General features: G+C 36.6%; 1 protein-coding gene across 1 annotated transcript in view; it reads right to left on the bottom strand.

The window, feature by feature from the left end:
* NUBPL (NUBP iron-sulfur cluster assembly factor, mitochondrial) overlaps positions 1–13,887 on the bottom strand; it is a 234,020-nt gene that overhangs the window by 41,646 nt on the left and 178,487 nt on the right. Inside the window, exon 8 of the mRNA XM_069559468.1 lies at positions 3,346–3,431. Within this exon, the coding sequence (XP_069415569.1) occupies positions 3,346–3,431 (86 nt within the window). The remainder of the gene's footprint in view (positions 1–3,345; positions 3,432–13,887) is intronic.

Below are 13,887 nucleotides of genomic sequence, written 5' to 3'. Positions count from 1 at the left end.
CCAAATTTTTTGCAGTTTAGAAGGCAAATAATTAAAATGGGTGAAGAATGAGGGCTATAATAAAGACAATAGACAATGTCAAAAAAATAACAGAGGGATTATGCAATTCCAAAGACTTTCATTTCCACTCCTCGTCAGCCCCACACAGCCATGACCAACCATCTCCTGTACCTTATCATGACCCAGGACTGCTCTGACTCTGCAAATTTATATTCCAACATTCACTTTCACTTTACGAACATCTCCTTTTTTCCATAACTAATCCTGCCCTAGTCCCACAAGCCTTATGCTGCCCAGTACTTCCTCACAATACTTTCTGGTTGACAGCTCAACTTTTATCCTTTAGTGACACCCACGTAAGAAAATTCTGGCTTCCTCTCTTTTAAAAACTTTTCTCTCAAGGATTTCATGCTCCTTTTGAGTGAGCTGGACACTTGCCTCTGCACTCATCTTACAGAACTAGAAGTTAAGCACTCACTTATACGCTGATAGAACGGTTATTACCCTGACCTTGGAGTGGCAGTAACAGAGCATCGGCTCAGTTATCTAATTCCTGCCAGAAAGACGGATTATGAATTACTTGTTCTCATAATTTTGGGTGGATAACTGTCTAACTTTTTGCTGATTTATACTTTAAAATCTCATATAAGTATTCTTATTAGTTATCTGAGTAGGTGCATTACTTGCATCTAGTTTATCTTGGAAGGCATAATAGGAAATAAAATTGTTCAACTAAGTGTTTTATCGAGACAGTTTTCTATCTGAAGCAGGTATTTGGTTACTATTGCTTTAAAATTTGTCCAAGCTAAAATTTAATTTTATAAGCTTTTGCACAGCAAATGAAACCATAACAAAATGAAAAGACAACCTATGGACTGGGAGAAAATATTTGCATATGATGCAACAGATAAGGGCTTAATTTCCAAAATACACAAACAGCTCATACAACTCAATAACAAAAAAACAACCCAATCAAAAAACGGGCAGAAGACCTAAATAGACATTTCTCCAAAGAAGACATATAAATGATACTCAAATCACTAATTATTAGAGAAAAGCAAATCAAAACTGCAAAGAGAAAGGCCATTACTAAAAAACCTACAAATAGCAAATGCTGGCAAAAGCATGGAGAAAAGGGAACTCTCCTGCACTGTTGGTGAGAAAGTAAATTGGTGCAGTCACTATGGAGAACAGTAAGAAGGTTCTTCAGAAACCAAAAAATAGAGCTACTGTATAATCCAGCAATCCTACTCCTGGCCATATATGCAGACAAAACTAAATCAAAAAGATACATGCACCCCGATGTTCACAGAAGCATTATTTACAACAGCTAAGGCACGGAAACAACCCAAACGCCCAGTCCACCAACAGATGGATGGATAAAGATGCGGTATGTGTACACACATATACAATGGAATGTTACTTGGCCATCAAAAACACTGAAATAATGCCATTTGTAGCTACATGGATGGACTTAGAGATTATCACACTAAGCAAAGTAAGCCAGAAAGAGAGATGAATGCCATATAATGTCACTCATATGTGGAATCTAAAATGTGACACAAATAAACTCACTTGTGAAAAAGAAACAGATTCACAAACAGAACAGACTTGTGGTTGCCAGGGTCACGGGGTTGGATTGGGAGTCTGGGATTAGCAGTGCTAACTATTATATATAGAATGGATAAGCTACAAGGTCCTACTGTGCAGCCCAGGGAACTATATTAAATACCCTGCAATAAACCATAAAGGAAAACAAAAACAAAAAGTTCCACTTTATAAGCTCTAAAATCTAACCAAGAATTAAACAAAGCCATTGGGAGCCTCGGAGATGGAAGCATCATTTTGGCTTCATACTGAACACCTGTTCTAAACCACACTTTGGCACAAATCCACTTGCTTTTGATGAGGCACACTAGGAGGAAGAACCCTCTATTTATGGTTACAAAGATGATGAAAATGTGTTCATTACCTACAAGGTTTCTTTTATTAGTATTCTTGAGGATCTAGGAAAGAGTAATGCCTCTCCTCTCAGTTCTGCTTCTTTTGAGCATCAAGCTCTTTTTTAAAAAATTTACGGAAGTATAGTTGACTTACAATGTTGTGTTAACTTCTTCTGCACAACAAAGTGACTCAGTTATATATATATATATCTATGTTATCTTCAACTAACCCCAAACTCCTGTTCCTTTCCTTCCCTATTCCCTCATCCCCATGGCAACCACAAGTCTGTTCTTTATGTCTGTGAGTCTGTTTTTGTTTTATCAATAAATTCATTTGTATAGCACTTTAGATTCTACATATGAGTAACATCATATGGTATTTCTCTTTCTCTTTCTGAGTTGCTTTGTTTAGTATGATAATCTCTAGGTCTATCCATGTTACTGCAAACGGCACTATTTCATTCTTTTCTGATGGCTGAGTAATAGTTTATCTTCTTTATCCTTTCATCTGTCAGTGAACATTTAGGCTGTTTCCATGTCCTGGCTATTATAAATAGTGCTTCAAGCTCTTTTAGTTAACCTCACAGAAATGGACAGTCTTATAATGGCCCTATATTCCTCTCCCTGTGATTGCTTGAAGATACACGGCATACTTCTAGCACACATCTAAGCCCCTTAATAGCATGCACATCGTTTACAGACTTCACTCTGACTCCATCTGATTGTAATTGTCCTTTCTTTCCTTTTTATAAAATTTTTATTTTTTGCCACTTTGTATAGCAAATTCTTACTTTCAAGAAAATGGTGAGCTATAAATGAGTTAAACTGTAGAAGACAGAAGGAAAAAAGTCATCTACCTAAATAATTTCCCAAAATTCTCGTTATTTTTTTAGTCAGTGACAGCTACAAATAGTTGAGAGAGGGAATAATTGTTCAGAAAACTCATAACAAAAAAAGAAAACTCATACCTGAAGGATGTTTCATAATTTTCTTTGATTAATATAATGTGCATTCCTGTTTCCACCTATATGTGTATTTTTAAAGTAACAATTAAAGTGAAGTATGGGCTTCCTGGTGGCTCAGTGTAAAGAATCTGCCTGCCAGTGCAGGAGATGTGGGTTCAGTCCTTGAGTCAGGAAAATCCCCTGGAGAAGGAAATGGCAACTCACTCCAGTATTCTTGCCTGGGAAAGCCTATGGACAGAGGAGCCTGGCGGCTACAACCCATAGAGTCGCATAAGAGTTGGACATGACTTAGCGACTCAACAACAACAAAAAATGAAGTAGGGTGCTCATACAGACTTCCACCCAGGACTAAATTAAATTTTTGTATTTCTCAGTAATCTGCTTTTTCAGTTAGAAGCATTTCTTATTTTTCCAACAGTGAAGGTGTAAATACTTACAGGCACGTGGACTTTTCGAAACATCTCAGCCCCCCTGTGTGCATCCATCAGTGCGATGTCCTGAGGCGTGGAGACAATGACAGCACCTAACCGAGAGAAAACAGAAACCATAGCAAAGTGATGCTACTATTTAATTCCATATGGAAATACTTCCAAAATTATGTTGCCTACACACTAAAAGATTCTATCATATTAACTGTTTAGGTAATCTGTATAAATTTCACATACATGAATAGGAAAGATAAGGAAATGTCTGTTTCGTTCTTGCCAATTTTTGACTCCTCACTCCTAAAATTAAAACTGACCTGTGATTCATGATCACAGCTGAATCATCAGGATCTTCTTCCCTTTCACACACACACAATGTGCTACCTAGAAGATGTACAAGGTATGCTTTACTTTCAAGAACCTAACAGCCTACTTGGGGAAACCCCCAAATTAAGGATTCAACACGATATGCTAATAAGGGTTATAATAAAGGTAGACCTAGGGTGTTATGCAGTTATAAAGGAGGAACAAAGGAAAAATAACTAATTCAATCTAGAGGAGGATGGTGAAGGTGATCATGAATGGGGTGAGGAAACCAGTGACAAGAAGAAACCACAGGGGAAAGCTTCCAGAAAGAAGTGATACCCAGCTGAGCTCTAAATCTGTATTCCAGAAAACTCGCTCCTGTGGTTTATACTGTAGAGAATACTTTGGTGGGGATAAAACTAGGGGTTGTGGCAGAAACTTGGATGCAAAACAGGGGTAGCCTGAACTAAGGCAGCACTGAAAGTAGATGGAGATGGAGGCTTTCCTGGGTCTCCACTATTATCCCACAGTAATAGTTTTGAGTTATAGTAATAGGTTATAGTATAGTATAGTATAGTATAGTATAGTTATAGTAATAGGTTTTGAGTTTTGAGGGAAAGTGCAGTGCAATTTTTTTCTGTAAGCAGAAACTCAGGAGACCTGGTTATAATCTGTAGACACTATGAATTTCTTAAATTTGGGGGTTTCTTCTAGATGACAGACTGAAAAAATGAACATATTTTAGATCACCTGATGACCACAATCTTATAATTAAATATTTACTGCCATGACGTTCCAGCATTCCAAACCACCAAATTGGCAGTAGTACTTTGGCATTAGCCAATGAGAACAGAAGTCGGATTAACAATAAATAACTGACGGCATCAAGTGAAGGGCAAATGATACTATTACAGAGTACTACAGAGTCTGAAGGGACAATTTGAAGAAGACAGAACAGAGAAAAGTAGCAGCAGAATCAAGTTCTCACAAAGCATGTGGCAGTACTGGCACACTAAACCCAGAGTAACTGTGCAGCAGCAGTTAGCTACAAATTCATCTTGCAATTGGTACTTTCATTTCAGCCAAAACTTCATCTTTCATATTAAATTAATGTCATTAATTTGAATTTTATTGATCTCATACATTTGCTTGAATTTAATTTGTAAGTTTTGTAGTTTTTAAAAATTATATAAGAGCTATAAGCTTAAGGAATTTGTGTTTACGCTTAGTTAAGTAATCTACTAATAAAAATAAGTCTATTTGGGGCATGAGCAGATTATTTTCCTTTAGAAGAAGGGTTTATTCATTAGTCAAGCTTCAGAAACACTGGCTTGGAATTCAAACAGAATGAGAATTCAAATTTTTATTCCATAGCTGACTACCAGTGTGACAAGGGGAATAACTTAATCTCTTTGAGATTTAGTTTCTAATTTACAAAATGGCATAGTAATTCTTAGGTCATAGGATGCAATAATTTGATGAAGTAATGTACATAAGATACTCAACATGATGCCATAGGTAAACATTCAATAAATGGTAGCTGTTGCTGTTGGTTATATTTTTATTATTTTTATTACTATTATTAGTAAAAATGTCCTAGAAGTTGTTGGCAAGGTCATTTTCATATTTGCCATTAGGCAGCTCATCCTACTTTTTGAACTATTCCATGGATCACTACATTCTTCTATTTTGAATACAAATATTCTATTCTTCCCAAGAAACCCAAAACAAACCATTTCTCTTTTTCCTCTTTTAAAGACTGATGGAAATAACTTGTGCAAAAATATACTCAATTCTGCACATCCAGTGTATTTCCATAATTTGCCACCTTCCCAGTTCTGTTATCATATCCAGGCATTTGGAAGAAAATTATGTGACTAACCTTGGGCAAATAACTCAGAATCACTCCAGGTCTCAGTTTCCTTAGCCGTAAAATTAATGCAAGGGCAGACAGTCTTTAAGGTCTCAGCCAGCTCTCTGATCACGCGATTTTGCATTCCCTCTTAACTGTAGTTTTCAGTTCAACCTGACTGCCTCAGTAATCCTTTTTAAGCAAATGTGAAATACCACCCCCTCTAAGAATTATAGTCCCTCAGTCTCAGAGCCATTCTCTTCACCTGTAAACAATGCCCCCCACCCCTTGGCTATTTCCTCTAAATTCTCTCATAATGATAAATCAGTACAGAGGGGTTTTCTATTAGCCTTAAAAAGTACCTTTAGCTTTAAGATAATATAAACATTTTTTGGTTGAAACACACTGCACCCACTGTATTACTACTACACAATATAGTTTCACAGATGGTTATTTTTCTCAATTTTTAATCAAACAAAATAATTATGCTGTACACAAAACAGGCACTTAATAAAGGATCAGGAATTTAAATAATTGTCCTATGTTTTCTAATTATCCTAGACTACAGCTCTAAGAACTCTTTGTAACTCCTTGAACCAGGAGTCAAAAGCTCTGAATTCTGGTTTTGTTGACTATGCTAATGCTCACTAAATCTCAATACATCTCAATTAACTTCTCTATAAAATGAACCTATTTCCACTGGTCTTATTTAAAGAGCTATTTCACTTTTTAAAAAATAACAAAACTGTTACAAAACTGCTTAGTGATAGCTATAAGACCCTAGAAAGAGGGATTAAAGTGTCTTGGTTTTCTTTTACTTAACACTAACATGGTATCACAAATAAGCATCCATGATGCCTGAGTGTTTGTAATTTAAAAAGCACCACTCATACATCATCATAAATTTCTGACAAGAACAGACAACAATCATCTTCCATGTTCCATAAAATGCTCATAACACATGTAAACATTCCACTGGAACTACCAGCTACATTCATAAGAGTTTTTGGTGTAAGATTTTTTCCCCTTAAATATATGTTCTTAACTATTGACTAATTGCAATGTAATCAGTCTTCAGGATGCAATTTTGAGAAAAAAATGTCTAGCCCTTGTTAAACAATACAAAAACATAACTGACCCATACCGAAATCACTACACCTCTTTCGCTGTACCAAATTTTAGTGCACTGCACATGTACTATTCCAGACACCCTAAAGTGACCTCCAGAAATTATAAAGAAATAAAGTAAACAAAAGAGAAACAAAATCTCCAGGGAAATTAATCATTAACCAATCTGGGCATCACAATGCATATTTTTCAATTTTAAAGGAATTATGTTGGTTTTTGTTACTCACCTCTTAACTTAAAATATGATCTCTAAATCTGATATTACAGTTTATCTCTACAATTCTTGACTTTCTACTTAATGAATTTCAATTTTTCTCACAGATCCTGGAAAATGAACCAATATGAACTAGCCTAGATTGTTCCCCTCTATACCATCACTGATGATGTCACTTCAGTTTTGTGACGGTTTGTTAGAAAACTTGTGCTCCCTCTACTGACCACAAGGAATACTAATAGCAACAAAGAGAATGTTTACTTTGCAATAAATATAATAATTTTCAAGGGGTAAAAACAGAGTACCATAAAGTACCATCTCAAGAATTCCATGAAGAATTTTCTATCCATTTTCTAGGGTAAATGTCTAAGTCTAAATAAATAATATTGTTTAAATGTTATTTTCCAAGTTGTAATCTATGTAAAAGGCATTTTAGTCTCTGGGATTTACTATAAGAGGTTAGTTGTCTATCAGATTCTGGAAAATATGTAAACATCTTGAAAAATAATTATTTAGAGTATTATCTTAACTGCTAATTCTCCTGAGTATTGAGAGGAAACTGCATTTATAACTGCATATCTAGATTTGGGTCCAAGTTCAGAGCAGTTAGTTCCAATAGTCATGTATGGATGTGAGAGTTGGACTATAAAGAAAGCTGAGCACTAAAGAATTGATGCTTTTGAATTGTGGTGTTGGAGAAGACTCTTGAAAGTCCTTTGGACTGCAAGGAGATCCAACCAGTCTATCCTAAAGGAAATCAGTCCTGAATATTCATTGGAAGGACTGATGTTGAAGCTGAAACTCCAATCCTTTGGCCACCTGATGCGGAGAACTGACTCTTTTGAAAAGACCCTGATGCTGGGGAAGATTGAAGGCAGGAGGAGAAGGGGATGACAGAGGATGAGATGGTTGGATGGCATCACTGACTCGATGGATATGAGTTTGAATAAGCTCCAGGAGTTAGTGATGGACAGGGAAGCCTGGTGTGCTGCAGTCCATAGGGTCGCAAAGAGTCAGACACAACTGAGCGACTGAACTGAACTGAACTGAAGCATTTAAAACTAATCATTCCAGATGTTAGGCTGATCATAATTATACCAGTGTGGAATTACTCAACTATGGCATTCTAAGTCTCCAAGGCATAAATTGCATCTAATAACCATGCTTGACTGAGAACTTCAGTGTTGGAACCTAATAAAAATATACAACAAAAACTGCCCTTAAGTATACCTGGATGAATAATTCGATATAATCCTTTAGCACATCAATGTAAAGTCAACAAACACTTAAAAGAAGAAATTAACTGCTATTCTTAATGTTCACAGTGTTCTAATATTTAATGCTGCTGATGCTCCTTGATTTATTTAAAGATGCTTGCAGCAAAATAATCATTTTCTGCTGGCTTAGCATAAACATAATTGTCTATTGACTGTAAAGGAGATTTGCTTCAGTATTTTTTAGCTCTCCCTTGCCATTCTTGTCTATAACTCCCAAACTTCCTGAATTATAAACATTATTCCCTATACTATCAATAAATGTCCACTAACATTAGCAGCAGATTAAGTAAAAAAAAGTTAAAAAGGCAGATTCACCTTAAATGTACCCCCAGACTGTGTTTCAACAGGGAATATAAATAGTTCTTTCATGAGTCACTGTTTTGGATTCTATACTCCATTCCAACAGAGGAGAGAATTGGTATAGTCACAAAGGGTATACGTTTTACTAATTTAAAGATCAATCATTATGTTGCTCACGTTAGAAATGAATTTTGTCACAGAAAATTATGCCAATTGCTGCCAAAAAGCATTACAAAACACAATAATTAGTGGAAATCACAGTATTTCAAAGTCATTGGTGAGAGAGAGCATGTGCACTTTTAATTAAGAATTCAAGTTTGTTAAAGGAATCTGGACACACATCTGCTATTCAGAAAGAGAGATTAGCTTTTCAATAATGGAGTCAAAGGCAACAGGCTTCCAATCACCTCACCCTAATGATGAACTCACTAGGGATTCAGACTGTGTTCACTGTGAACCACTGAAGACAAGAGAAGTTTCTGGAGATTCTAAAGAGCTTGGGCTAGAACCATACAGTTTTCTCATATTCTATTCACATGCTCTCTCTCTCTCTCTCTCTCTCTCTCATTCTCATTCTCATTCTCTCCCTCAGTTCTGATATTATCAGTAAAGATTAAACCCTCAAGTCTTGAGTCCATTTTTATGCTGATCAGTAAACACCTAGAGAAGCCTGCTTGTTTTAAAAAAATGTTTCTGCAACGTTCTTCTATAAGCGTCTGTTCATGCTGGACTCTTAAGATTAAATATTTTGGATTTCAAACTCTGTTAGATGCACATGAAGCTCAAGCTACCCATGCTCTCGGTGAGCCACCACCAAAGGCTGTTTTGTTCATAATGACACACATTCCTTTCTGAACACATTCTTTCTCTAACATGAGCCCCAAAGAAGAGAACCGCTGTACCCTCATTACCTTAACCGTATTTAACCAGGTGTACTTCACAAAAGAAAGACTGACATTTTTCACGGAAAAGCTTTGCTCCATTTTCAAATCATACTTAAGATATGAAGACATTCTTCAGAGCTACACAGCACTCTGATCAAATCTTTAACATCTAAGACAAAGCGCAAAAATGTTTAAATGATAGATTGGGAGTCTCATCCTTTTTCTACATATAAATGTTTAATAGACTTAAAAGTAGTTTTTAATATGAATCTGACTATCCATTGGCCATTAACTATTCACTGAACTTTAAGATACTAAGGAATTTTAGCTGTCAGGCATATGATGAACAAAGTATTTAGAAATTCTTCAAACACAAAACTGAATGAATGATATCAGAAGGGTCCCATCAAAACACAGGCTGGATAAATCAAGGAATTATCAGGTAAGTTGCTCTAGACAGAATGATTCTGAAATCTACATAAGAATCATTTGGGGAAGTTTTTCAAATCCTGAGTCTTTCCAAGTCATAGTTTAAAAGTTGTTAATTCTTAGGCTATTTCCTTAAACTGTTAACTGACACACTATAACACACATATATAACCTATAATATATGTTGACACAAATACAGGGGCCCTGCTTCTTAAATTTAATTGGAAACATTATTGTTCACTAACCAATAGCATTATATTTGCTTTATAATTTGATTCCCAAACTAACAAAGACTGAAGTTTCAGACTGACTACCAGGAGAATCCTTAAAGATAAAATACTGGAATACAATTCCTGATCTTTAATCCTTGGCTACAATTTGCCTAACAAAAACAAAAAAAAAATTATTTTGGAAAGATTTTTAAAATTTGATGGATAAAATAGTAATTCTCTTCTACATCATGTGATTATTTGCCAAATATCCATTAATTATAACCCTGCCCAACATTTTCATGGAAATACACCAGGGGAGAAATCCAAAACTGACTGTCTCCTTTAGTTTCATACTACAAACCAAAAACATAATGAAGATTTACTATCTCTGAATACTAGGAAAATCTATGACCTAAGTCTGCCACCTATCAGGTATAAGCATGCTTTAAGCTTTACAGTTTGAGGTAATTAAAAATTGTACAATGTAGGGGAAAAATAGCACTGAAATAGCCAAATATGGCCCACAGTAATTTACTTAATGAAGGCAACAATATGTTTCTGATCCTTTCATGTTATAAAAACTACTGTTGGGCTTCTCCAGTGACTCAATGATAAAGAACTCCCCTGCCAATACAGGAGACACAGGTACAATCCCTGATCCGGGAAGATCCCACAGGTTGTGAAGCAACAAAACCCATGGGCCCCAGCTATCGAGCCTGCACTCTAGAATCCAGGAGTCGCAACTACTGAAGCCCCTCGCTTGCCCTAGAGCCCCCGCTCTGCAACGAGAGAAGCCACCGCAATGAGAAACCTGCACGTCACAACTATAGAAAAGCCTGCAAGGCAACAAAGACACAAGACAGCCACAAATAAACACATAAAGAAAATTTTATACACACACACACACACACACACTACTGTTAAAACTGGCAGACAAAGAGTGTTACTGTAAAAGAGATAACTGAATAGCCCAAGCTGGTGGTGGGAAAAATACAAGTGTGGGCTTGGACTAGCATCTATGATGAGTGAATAGGAGTTCAGTTAATGTGGCAAAAGGCCCACTGCCTTTCACAAGCAATGAATGCCTTTCACTTTAAATGATGACTGAAATATTAAGGTGGCTTAATTTAAAATTCCCACCTCATCTCATTTAAGTGAATAAGAGGCAGAAAGGCCTCTGGCTTTCCTTATATCTGTAGTGTCCAGACAGGAAGGGCTCCAGACAGGAAGAAAGGGCATAACCTCATTTCCATAACGCAAAGCCAGTCTGCTAGTGCAGCTTCTCTTGAGTCCATGGATATTTAGCATATTGTCTAGCTGCCTACGCTGCCACAGGCAGTAGCTTCTCCCTCCTTGTGGGAAAGTAATGAAGACAGTACCCACATCAGGATCACCTGGCTGTTCTCTATGCCTTTCCTTGGAAGTAAAAGAAGACCAAGAAGGGATCATGTACTCCCCTCACGAGTGTTCAGTCTTTGTCCCTTCTGTTTTAAGAATCATTTCCAGAAGTTTTATTCCTGCATCTATTTTTACTTAATAAAGTGAAGGAGAACTTTTTTTTCATAGCTCTATCCTATCAAAGTAAGCCCTTCTATCCATTACTCCCCACTGCAACAAAATATACTTAACATCACAGTTTATCTCCAATATAAATATTCTGTTCCTTAATTTGATGACAGTAAAACTCTGCCTTCTGCTAGCATGAATTTTCACTAATTTAACTGTACTGAAATCTGCATTAGCTTCAAACTTTCAGAAGGCAGGAATCTTTGTACCTCATCAATCACAAGTCACTAATTCACAGTTGCAGTGACAATCATGAAGGAAAAAAAAGCTGTTTTGATTATTTTCCACTTGTTGTGCTCCACTTGCTTCCCCTCCCTCTTTCCCAAGTTCTGCTTCATTCTCTGTCCTGATCAACCCAGGTAGCTGGCCTGTGTGAATTCTATCACCTGAATTTCCTTATCCTCTGGCTTTCAGCAGGGATCTGCCAGAGCAGGTACCCAGGATACAAAGCTGTGAGAGGAGGAAAAGGTGGGAGCACTGTAGGTACCACACACACTGCTTCCTCTGTCTTGCAGAAGTTCTGACCTTGCTTGCATTCCTCTGCGGTCAGAGCTCCCAACAATCAGCCCCTCTACCATCCAGTCGCCAGGCCGCGCTAACATGGTTCACTCTCCGCTCCTTCAGGCAGATAGTCCGTAAAAATTCCTGACTGTCACTAGCCCCTGGGTATTTCTCCATGCCTTGTTGGTTTCCTGATATCGCCCACACCTCGGTAACTAATCCCTTCATTAAACTCACTCTGTTAATTCTTTTTAAACTGTGTCACCTCTTTCCAGCTAGGACCCTGACTAATAGAGCACCTTAGTATGAATCACTCACTAAAACTCTCTAGTCTCTCAAAAAATAAAAACATGTTTCACAGATTTCATGAGAGGCATAAATTCTTCACTTAAATCCAAGAATTAAAGTCATCTAACAAAGGAAGAAAAATATTTTAGGCAACATCTATTAGAATTCAAATAGTAACATGGTACCTCTATTTTCAAACTTTCAAGGAACTTATAATGTTTCTCATAGAAATATTAATCCTCTTCCATTATGGAAGAGCAGCTAAGTGTTCGATAATTCCCAAGAGTACATCACTATGAATTAAAAAAAAAACACTACAAGCCAACACTGGAATATACCCACCTCAATATATGGCACCAACTAATTTACAACAAAACAAACAGCAAGCAAAAACTCAGCAAACTGCGCAACCAAAAAAAAAAAAAATTAAGAAAAATAACACAACAAAATCATCACTGATAACTCTGGCTTCTCCTTTTGACAGGTTCAACAAGACAAGAGCAAATGCAAGGACTATAATTATTTCTCACCCTCTATTCTGTCTCTTTCCCTCTAGAAATTACTACAACTACTAGATATTTGCCGTATATAATGATTCAGTAGTCCTCGGAAGCTCAAATTTAAATCATTAGCTACTAATACTGCTGTTAACACATTTATCACTATTTTTGCTACACAACACTTTTAACAAATAAGAGGAGGATTTGTTTCTTTAAAGTTTCCTCTTATAATAAGCTTGTCATCTACCCTACGGAACAAAATGGAACACATAAAAAGACTTGCTAATTAGCACTCAGAAAGAAGATCTTTTACTTGTACAGGTCTGTCTCCATAAATTTTGCAAAATGATGTCTCTTTACAAGCATAAAACACAATTTCATTCTCAACATGGCTTGGAGAAATGCAAAGTTCATATAAAGATTCCTAATTCACAACATTTCACACCCCCCACCCCCAAAAAAAAAAACCCTTCTAAAGCCTTCAAGTAGTTTCTAAAAATGACTATACATTTATACAGAGCTTTTATGTTCATTGTCTCATTTGCTCCTTCTAAGTCTATGGGGTAGGCAGGTATTCCACACATAAGGATAATCAGATATTTAGTCCCTTGCCAAATATCCCTGCAAGTGAATAAGAATTTCTTATTATCTTACAATGGAGCAGCACTAGTGACTTTCATCAGTCATTTAATACAGAGCTTGTTGTTGTTATTGCTGTTTAGTCACTAAGTTGGTCCACTCTTTTGCAACCCCTTGTCCGTTGGATTTCCCAAGCAAGAATACTGGAGTGGGTTGCTATTTCCTTCTCCAGGAGATCTTCCCCACCCAGGAATCGAACCTGCATCTCCTGCATTACAGGTTTACCTGATTCTATACCCCTGAGACACTTGGGAAGCCCATAATACAGAACCTGCAGGTAACCAAATAACAAGCGCCCACATGCATACTATTATCCCAGACACCAAAGAAAAGTTAGTATCAAAAGGTATCAACTAACCACAAGTATGTTATACATAACACAAGAAAAAAGATAGCATAAAGAAATCCCTAAAATGAAAATATTTTTCGCTCAAAGGAAGAATTAAATAAAATCTATG

This window comes from Ovis canadensis, chromosome 18 (genome assembly GCF_042477335.2).
Source record: "Ovis canadensis isolate MfBH-ARS-UI-01 breed Bighorn chromosome 18, ARS-UI_OviCan_v2, whole genome shotgun sequence".
Classification (NCBI taxonomy): domain Eukaryota; kingdom Metazoa; phylum Chordata; class Mammalia; order Artiodactyla; family Bovidae; genus Ovis; species Ovis canadensis.
The sequence above is the reverse complement of the archived record's forward strand: the minus strand, read 5'-3'. Positions and strand labels throughout refer to the sequence as shown.